At 36.5% G+C, this 10874-nt stretch overlaps 1 protein-coding gene across 19 annotated transcripts in view; it reads right to left on the reverse strand.

Moving 5' to 3' along the window:
- Positions 1–3234: 3234 nt before the first annotated feature.
- Positions 3235–10874, reverse strand: part of LOC107268823 (RNA-binding protein Musashi homolog Rbp6) — a 206405-nt gene continuing 198765 nt past the window's right edge. For all 19 annotated transcript variants that reach the window (XM_025086098.1, XM_025086100.1, XM_025086101.1 and 16 more), the window contains 4 exons: positions 8621–8686; positions 6987–7261; positions 6193–6257; positions 3235–5995 (listed from right to left, as the gene is read on the reverse strand). In XM_025086098.1, coding sequence (XP_024941866.1) covers positions 6216–6257; positions 6987–7261; positions 8621–8686 — 383 coding nt within the window. In that variant the 3' untranslated portion in view covers positions 3235–5995; positions 6193–6215. The remainder of the gene's footprint in view (positions 5996–6192; positions 6258–6986; positions 7262–8620; positions 8687–10874) is intronic.

Here is a 10874-nt window from a genome sequence, read left to right on the forward strand (position 1 = left end):
CAAATAGTTAAAAGCATGACCATAGCGACCGATCGAGATGAAGGAACTCCTATCCGACGTGTGTCGTCGCTACTCTCTATGCATAAGTGAAGGAGGAAGGGGAAGCCTAGTAAAAAAAAAAAAAGATCAACAACATTCGGAAAGGAGAAAAAAATCATGGAAGAGAAAGGGAGAGAGGTGGGGCAACAAATTCCCGCATATCAGGAGGAAAAATCATTAAAAAAAAAAAACAATCTCTATTGTTATTCTATAAAATCTGGACACTTTCAACTTACATTCTTTTAGCTGGTGTTATATCCTTGTGTCGAGATTACGTTAAAGTTATTTTGTCACGACTACGGAGTACATCTCCTATACAAGAAATAATTGTTCCGCAACAAATATTTTAATATCTTAGAACAATATTCGCATATTTTCTAGTTACACGTTTTGTGCTTTGTTTATATGAGTAGCTTAAACAATTTTCGACTCTGTCTAAAAAACGACGAATTGCTAAATATCAAACAAAGCCTGAAAATAGAGTCGGATAGAATAAAAGAATTTGAAGCTGTTTATTGAAAAAATTCTCATACTTGTTTCACAGCGAAATTGAAGCTGTTTGTAAACTGTTAGCTCTCCGTCAAGATGCGCGCACCTAGTTATGCAAAACACATGTAGCATGTTATACGCGTCAATCTGAAATCAACCCCTCTGCCCTCCTCTGCAACAATCCTTAACTGTACTCTCAAAGATGTAAAAACTCTGATCTTTCGATTAGCTACCGTGCTGTTAATTCCCTAGACGCATTATTATAGATAACAAGTTCCGTCAAAATTCAAGAAAAAGGCCCCGCTTTTCCTTAAATTAATACCGTTTACATTCGAATTCACGGCATCTAATGAAATACTTTTCAATGACTAATATGGAATCACATTTTCACGTATAAAGTCATCTCCGTAACCCCGTATATACTTAGTTTTCGCAGACCGTTCCTTTACCTTTCTAGTTTCTTTGTCTAACTCCATAATTTTCATTTTTAATATTGCTACGTTCATAACAATTGACTTTGCTGTATCCTCCGCTTGCACAAAATAAAATGGCCGTCATTCGCCAACACATTTAAATTTATCATTTTACCCTGTGGTGAATTATAATATAACCGCCATATAGCGATGATACATATATTCATTTACAATAATATCGTTTCTCATATTGGAATATAATAATGATAAAAAACAATGACGATAATATTCTAATAATAATATCGTTCGTAACAATGAACAACGGCAACAATAACGTAATAATAATAATAATAATAATAATAATAATAATAATAATAATAATAATAATAATAATAATAATAATAATAATAATAATAATAATAATAATAATAATAATAATAATAATAATAATAATAATAATAATAATAATAATAATAATAATAATAATAATAATAATAATAATAATAATAATAATAATAATAATAATAATAATAATAATAATAATAATAATAATAATAATAATAATAATAATAATAATAATAATAATAATAATAATAATAATAATAATAATAATAATAATAATAATAATAATAATAATAATAATAATAATAATAATAATAATAATAATAATAATAATAATAATAATAATAATAATAATAATAATAATAATAATAATAATAATAATAATAATAATAATAATAATAATAATAATAATAATAATAATAATAATAATAATAATAATAATAATAATAATAATAATAATAATAATAATAATAATAATAATAATAATAATAATAATAATAATAATAATAATAATAATAATAATAATAATAATAATAATAATAATAATAATAATAATAATAATAATAATAATAATAATAATAATAATAATAATAATAATAATAATAATAATAATAATAATAATAATAATAATAATAATAATAATAATAATAATAATATCGATGAGGATGATAGTGATGGTGATCATGACGACGACGACGACGACGATAGCAATGATGATTAGGATGCTGAGGGCACTGATGACGATAATGAGAAAGATCTATCGCATTACCAAATGTATAAACCCTAAATATAAACCCTTTGCATTACAAGTGTACAGCGACAGTGTGACAGCATGTCCAGACAAATCCGCTCAAGCACAAACTCTCTATAAAAACCTTGGAATTTACTTTTTCTATTTCCGTTCTACTTGCATCGTAATATAAGGTCCTCTAGTCCCTTTAGCGATTCAGGTTTCCCACTACAAGTTCTATCCCACATATTTTAATTCACACCCGTAACGAAGAGTATCGTAGCAGCACAACAGGTAACTACAATACTAATTGGAACCATTCTGAATAAGTTAACCACGGTTATATTGTTTTAGATAAGAGCATTCGTCGATAATAAAGTGAATGAGAATAATGATGGAGATTAAGATAATAATAATAACAATAAGAACGAATAGTGAACGATGGTTAGGATAATATTCAATGATAATGAAGCAACTCAATAACAACAACATTAATTTAAATAATAGCTTTTGTAGTAAAGACAATTATGACACAACCATCGATATGTATGAACGTAATAATTAAAGGATGCTGTTGACATATATCTATTGTATAAAAGAGGAAATCATAACGATAGCATTGTTGCAAGAAATATCGACGATTTGAGGATGCTATTAATCAAAATAATAAAAATAATAATAATAATAATAAGAATAAGAATAAGAATAAGAATAGTAACGACGATAACGACGACGACGATGACGACGATAATGATGAATTGATGACGACGACGACGCAACGACGACGACGACGACGATGATGATGAATTGATGATAATGACGATGATGACGATAATGATGACAGCGATACGATCAACAACGAGTATTTGCGTGTATTGCATAAAAACAGAAAAAGATTAATAGAATAGCGTGATACAAACGTTTGTTCGAGTCGTAATAAACGACATTCTGTACCATCGACACACTATCGATGCGATGGACATGTGAACAATTTTTTCATAAAAAGCATCTTATCAACAATAACGAAAACTATTAACAAGTACTGAGTGTATAGTAAGGTTGTTAATCATGAACAAAGTATTTTGAACAGTACTGTAAAGGTTACTCGAAAAGCTTGTTATCATTGAATAGTTTCATTCACGTATTTCATTACATCTACACTTTATCCTCCTTCTCCTCCAAAATAAAACTACGCCTTCACAGATGATGACAGACCTTGTATAACTGATGAAAATAACTTTAATCTCAAAGATACTCAAACAATGGACAAATGTGAATCATGAAGAACAAAGAGTGTACGCCATGAAAGACGATGACGGTCGCATCGTATGCATTTGCTGTTGCAAAAAAAATAAACTTGATGAATTAAATTTTCCTTACAAACTCGAATTTAGCCGACTCAGGGTTCTGTTAGAATGTTCTCTTGTGTATTAGCTCCGCCGCAAGCGCACGTGTATTCACAAGTAGTACGTCATTTTCGTGCAACGACGATTACATAATCCGGTTTTGTACAAATGTATCAAGTACCCGAATCTTTCGCTTCAATTATTTCTTAACTGCATCCCCGCAAAACGTCAGTTCTTTTTTCTTCATACATAACGCCATGCAACTTACAAGCAATATCTCCCCGCCAAACTGTTACTTGCCATCTCTCCCCCCGCATCATATTCAATACCTTCTTGTAACTCTCTTGAACATTAAAGTCGACTGAGTGCTGCATTATCTCAAATTTTGCACAAAATAAGAAGATGGACGGAAGAAACGCCTTGTCTTGGATAAACACAGTGTCAGGGAAAGGCGAATGATGGTCATTCCATTCGTGCGATTCGTAAGAAAGCAGGCAAAATATTCGGATGCAAACAGCCATTGACGATCCAAGGCGATTGGCAGATCAACACCATAGACGCCCTTCATAAGTAATTGTAATAGCGTTATCATGTACATAGGATGAATGCACAAAGCAGTGTAGTTATCCTCCCGGATACACGTCCGAGAAAAGGACAGCGATCACGAATTCGAGAAAAAGCTCAGAAACGCTCAGAAAGCTCGCAATAACACGCCAAATATCTATGTAAAGAATGAAAAAAAAAAAAAAAAAATAGAGAAGCATAGAAAAGAAATAACGGAGTAATGAAAAAAGGGAGTCATCGGCGAGAATGGGGTGGCCTTGCAGATGGGAAGAACTGGAAGATATTTTAAAACTGAAAACGTTTGTAACATATACACATTGGCTACAAGTTTCATCGAAGCAATATGCAAGTGACCGAATTGGGAATTTTTTCATTGAAGGATGTCAGTACACGGAAGGGTTTACAATGAATATTGTGTTAAAAGTGAATTTAAAACGATTATAAGGTGCTTCGAAAAGTTCGGGAAATAGAAAATCTATGTGTGCCTTTGACAACTGCCTTATTACCTGTATTCTTTAAACGATTTTGAACTCTTCCACGCACTCGAAGTTCTCGAATATTAAATTTGATATCTCGTAATTAAAATTGTCCCGGGCGTGAATGCGCACGTTAGATAATCATGTATCTATAAGTATATCCATACGTGTTGCACTATCCATTCTTTCGCTTATACATAAAAATTATGTATTACCTAGTAATTATCATTTACTTATCCTACATATTTACGTATGCGTACGTATTATATTTCATATCATACGATACACATGCATGCATACACACACATACGTATATGTATATTACATATTAGGTATTGCATAATACATGTGTATACATATATATATATATATATATATATATATATATATATACATATGTGCGTACATTATATAATATGTTATAGAGTTAAGTTGTAATATCTAGCAAGTAATTATTAATTTAATTAATAATTAGATTATTAAAGTCGGAGAACGGGCTGGCATCAATACGCAGATTCGGTTGCGGCAACCTCAAGTCGTATAGTGACTCGTGCTCTACGTCATTTGTTACCCTTATTTTCGTTTAATATTTTTCAGCTTCCAAGATTACATTTCTATATGTTCGCAGAAAAATTCTTAGGATTTCTCTGGCTTCTCGATTTTATAGACCTTCCCAGTCCACGTACGGTTGTACGTCTTCCTCACACTGTCCCCCGTGTCACTGACTCATCTCCGTGTCGTTCCATACGCTCGTCACCTCTCATCGTAATTCTCTCCTCGTTTCATTTAATTGATTGGAAATTGACAGTGAAATTAGCAGTGACGCTTCATAACCTCAATTATAACTATTGGCTCGCACTGCTCGATGGAAACCCAAAGGTAAACGCGTCATTCTTTGAACGCCAGTTCTCTCTTTGCTTGGTGAACATGCGTCACACGTACACGCGTTTATATATATGCCTTAGGACACGCGCATGCGCTTGGTCGCACGTATAAACACATATGCCTGAAACGCATACGTATACACATACAATATATGTATATCATGTATTATTTACTATGTTTTATAATCTATTCACTATGCATTATGTATTTCGTATTTCGTATTTCGTATTTCGTATTATGTATATGCATATGTATATGTTTCTGTGCGCGCGGGCGCGCGCGCGCGCGTATGCGTGTGTAAATTTGGCTTTGGGCCATTTTGGAGACGATTTAATTTGCGTATTGGCTATTTTGAGGAAATGTGGCTGTTTTGAGGTCTGTCCTCAAAGAATCTTCAACGTAACAGCTGTCTTAAGAGTCATAAAGCGGCGGAGGGTGTCACGCCAAATTTGTTTAAATTTTGTGTGTGTGTGTGTGTGTGTGTGTGTGTGTGTGTGTGTGTGTGTTTGCGTAGATATATGTATAACGTATATGCAAACTACATATACACGTGCGTACGTATGCAGGTGTACGCATGCACATGCGTGTGCTTGGATCGACGTGAGTAATCTTCTATGAGCCTTTGTGCCCGACATTTCATGGTTCGGTAAGATTCCACGTGATGTGTAATGCCATCAATCGGCTCCGCCGCACTCCGCCCTCTCGTTCATCCTAAAAATCATCGAAATAAGGGTCTGCGTAATAGCATGATATGGCTGCCATTGGTAATCAGTATCTTTAAACAAGAGCAATGCCAAAATGGAGTAATTAAACAGTGAAGAAAAAAAAAAAAAGAATAATAAGATATGTCAAACACAGAGTCCGATTAATCATTTTAAAAGAATATCTCGAGCTCTAAGAATGCTCACCTGTTATTAGGTTTTAAAAAGGCTCAGTGATAACCATTAGTGAACGCCGCCGGTATCAGTGGACCCTGAAACACGAGAACATTTCGATTAAACGTAAGCTTTTCTTTCTTCCATGGATGAGTGTCTCAGACTGTGGACCAAATTTTTGTTCTTCTCTTTTCACATGATGTGTTACTTGCAACCCTCGTCAGAATGTCTCTAATGATATGATTAAATTTATCTACGATAGAGATAAATTATTCGCTATTTGAAGTTTATTTGACAACGTTACGTTCTCCTCGTAGTTGCAATTATTTTTGTCCTTGATGGCCATATAAGCCTTTGTGCGAGTCGTAAACGTATCGGCACATCGATGAATTTTATAAAAGTGGATTTAAAATAGATGCACAAAAAATCCTCATAGTTGAACGAAGAAATAGAGACGTGCAGACCAATAAAACCATAATATATAAATGCTGTTAGAAATGTTAAGGAACACAGAGGCGAAGGATGCAGAGCGTGATCGAAAAAAAGAAACATGACTCAGCGAACAGTCAAAGGGAACCGGACAATGCTCACGGTAATAATGAAAATAGAGCACGAAATTGTCAGACAGGAAGATGATATGGAAATGAGAGAGGATAGAGGGATGCGCGCGCGTGCGTCCGAGAGAGAGAGAGAGAGAGAGAGAGAGAGAGAGAGAGAGAGAGAGAGAGAGAGAGAGAGAGAGAGAGAGAGAGAGAGAAATGAAAATTGATAAACATTGTAGGGAAGAAGGCCTAAAAGAAAGGAGAAAAGGATAGAGGGCGACTTACGGGACTATAGTTGAGCGGGGCGCGAGAGACGGCGATTGCGGGAAACGCGGTCGTAGGAGGCTGCGGGCTTGCTGCTGCCTGGACGTAGCTGGCAACTGCGGAATCTGCGGCTGCGGCTGCTGCTGCGGCTGCGGCACTCGAACTGTACATATCAATGGGTCCAGGCGAGTTTGCAGCAGGAAAAGAGCGACCTTGTGGCCCGCCATGACCGCCCGCCGCGTGTGGCGATGCCGGTGGAAACCCGGCTTGCGCTGCAGCCTGGTAGTTGTTCATCACTGCAACGAACAACTTCCGGTCACTTTCTTAAAATCACTTATCATCTCAACCCTGCCTGTCAACCTTTTTTCCTTTGTTTCTCTGTTTCGTTAGTCCGGTTACACCATGACACCCCTTTACCTCTATGTATAATACCTTTCTCAGGATCACGCCTCTTTTTTCATCGCGTGCATCTATCTTCTCCCTGCTGCATCTCCGTTGTCAGAGATAAACGATCCGATCATGTAACGAACAGGTACAACTATTTGTTTTAATGTTTTAATGTTTCAATATTTTTCTGTTCGTCTGCCTTTGTGCCTTTTGGCATGCGCCTCGGCCCATCTGGCTATTTCATTAGAGCACCGACTGATGATCCACTTTTCTGAACGTATAAGACCATATTTATATTTGATTCGTATAACCTCGCTACATATGCCATTAAATAGCGATTGCAAGTAGTGCACGTGACATAACGCGCTATAAAATATATGGGGATTGAGCGTCGTCACCGATTTATGGCAATCATTTTATAACATAATGTAAAAACAATCATATTAACTCGAAGGCGAGGATTTCTAGTTTTCCTATGCAAGATAGAAATATATGAGCGACAAGGATTAGAAGGAAGAGGAGTAGGCGGAGGAAAAGAAAATTTGGAAACTCCTACACGAGCAAGTTATAGCAACGCTTCGCTGCTCGGCATGTTAGTCGGGTTACAGGAGAAAAAACCATGCTAGATGATAAATTGGGAAGTGCACTGTGTACTCGGCATTAAAATTTGAATTTCGAAGACGCCATAACAGCTTCATAATATAATTCGTTATTGTCATGTAGTATAATTTTGACAAAAAAAAAAAAATGCCAACGAGTGCAAAAAAGAATTTGAAAAATAATGTCCCAAACGTTATTCTTTGAGCACGAGAAATAAGCAGCAAACAGGAAGTTCATGATTAACTTTGAAAATAATGCCAATAAGGATCGTTCAACAAAGTTTCTAACGTTCCGAGTTCTGACGATATACGTAACGTGATTAAGAGTTTTAAGAATTGATTAAGTGATTAAGAAATTGTGACTAGTGTAGCACAGAATGTCAGACCAACAGAACGATGCATAGAAAAATTGCGCGATATGCGAACGGAAAAGGGAAAGGGAAAGGGTGTGTATTATCGTCCTTGTTCTCGTTATTCATTCTCTTCCATCAGTCTCGTTTCTTTCGTTCTTCTTGATATTGTTATTGTGCCCGGTATTAGGTTAGGCTAAGTTATGCTAGTAGTAAATGCATGCAATTAACTGATAGAAAAAATTAAGCCCGCCTACGTCGTGGTCAATTGCATAGAGGCACAAGAATATTACGCTATTATAAACGTTAAGTGACGTACCAGAAAGTGCTTGCGTAAGCAAGGGCGTGTTGTTGTTTGGTGTAAGCTGTCCATTGGTTAGGTCCACTGAAACACGAAAACCTTATTACAATTGGTTCGCAATTTTCAGCAACATCATTAATCGTTAATCATACGGGCAATACGAAATAGACAAATGACTGGAAAACGAAGACTATTCGCACTATTCGCACTATTCGCACTATTTGCACTATTCGCACTATTCGCACTATTCGCACTATTCGCACTAATCGCACTATTCGCATTATTTGTGCCTGAAGTGTTGCTTTCTGTCCATGATTTAGCAAGTCAACCATTATCGTCGAAATCAATGATATTGCATTGCCTTATCTCGCAAAGTTTGTGTCTAATTGATATCGAAGTCGATTATCTCGATAAAACGCGAAGAATGGCAAGTGCAATGTCAGGATGAAAAACCAAAAACGGTGCGTGACAGTTGGCGAAAATCGGATGCCGGATGTCCAATGTTCGATGATGGATGACGAAAATGACGTAAATGACGTAAATGACGTAAATGACGTAAATGACGAGAATTAGGAGAATTACGAGGTGACAGGAAGCAACACGTCGGACATAAGGCAGAACTGTTGAAGAAGACGTAACGCGAGCTGCCGAAAGATTCGATGACGATTAATCTGGAGGAGCGACAATGAGGACGACGGTGAGGGGGTGTGACAGTGAGGGTGACGGTGACGGTGACGGCAACGGAGGAAATTATGACAAAATCGATAATCAGTGTAATTACGTTTACGAAAGTTGACAAAGGGATTGACAATAAAAATTTCGATTCATCGTCGCATCTCCTAATAGTCTAGATTGCTAGATGCACACGCGAATTCCTTCACGCACACTCGCGCACAAAGTCGTCTCAGTGATGTTATATTATAGTGATATCGTTAGAACGTAAATCTACTCTACTCCTTAATCTCCGATCAGTTATACGTCTACACAATACAATATATGATGTTCTCTCTCCAGTCTACTAGTGTCTGTTATACTAACGATTAAACGAGACCAAAATTCTGCAGTCTTCCGCTCACGTGATTTCTATCTTCGTTGTAGTAATTTTCGATTCATTCGCCTTTCCAAAAATTCTCTATTGGCCTCATTCGTTCGCGCGGTCTGCCACAAAAGTAACATTGAAAATTCAACTCCAAGTATCGTCTGCGCGAATTACTTTTTTTCTCTTATTTTGTTCCTCGTTCTAATGGTGTACGCGCGCACGCATGGATGCAGACACATCCGGAGAGACTTTACGTACATACTACGCAACTATGGACTACAGATACGAGTGACGTCGATGGTAAGTATGGCCGCAGCTCTGTAAATGGTTTCGCCGCCACGACCGTAATCGCTATAGCGCTATAGGACCACGCGATTGACAGAAAATTTTCGAAAAATACCGAAAAAGTGAGGCTTTCTTTAAAAAGCTGATACACCAGCCATATCTCCAATATGCTTTTTTTTTTTACCATACGGCCATACGACAGCATCGGTTCCCCGCGAGCGACTACGCTCCATCTCTCAATCTATTGTAACAGGGAGATATCTTTACATACATAGGTATATTACTTGTGCAGAGGCTTATCTAATCGATATTAAAATGTAAATGGTAGTAATAGTAGTATGTAGTACATAGCAAGTACTATAGTATCCAATTACTATAGATACGATAGACCCTATAATAAGTATTCGAGAAAGAACATTGCGAGAATGAGTGTCGCTCCGTCTTATTCTCCATTGCTTATGGTACACGTGTCTACTGACAGCTATATTAACTAAATCGAGTCTATTACTCATCAATGGATCTAAAGAACTAACTAAGTCTCTCTCAACTACCGTCTACTATGCCATTATGGGACAAGCGTTTTAACGAGACTCCAAGATTCTCTCGATTTTCTAAGTTATTAATGATGAATAAATCGATTGAGGTAATTCGTTCGTTCCAATAATCCCTGTAGACGCGTCCCATGGTGGCCCCGTGCTACGCGAGTATTCTATAGAATCAAATCACTCTTATGCAATGATCTTTCTACAAGACAGTAGGTTAGGTAGGTAGTAAATTACTCGCCGCTAGCTGACAACATCTTCGGCAGCGTTCGACATCTCAATCGGCAACAGTCCCATCCGCCGACATTTTTTCACTCACTCACGCAGTTTTTCTTCCCACCCCCACCTCTCTTATTCTCTCTCATTCTCTCTCTCTCTCTCTCTCTCTCTCTCTCCCCCCCCCCCC

Source organism: Cephus cinctus, unplaced genomic scaffold (assembly GCF_000341935.2).
Source record: "Cephus cinctus unplaced genomic scaffold, Ccin1 Ccin1_scaffold0593, whole genome shotgun sequence".
Taxonomy (NCBI): Eukaryota; Metazoa; Arthropoda; class Insecta; order Hymenoptera; family Cephidae; genus Cephus; species Cephus cinctus.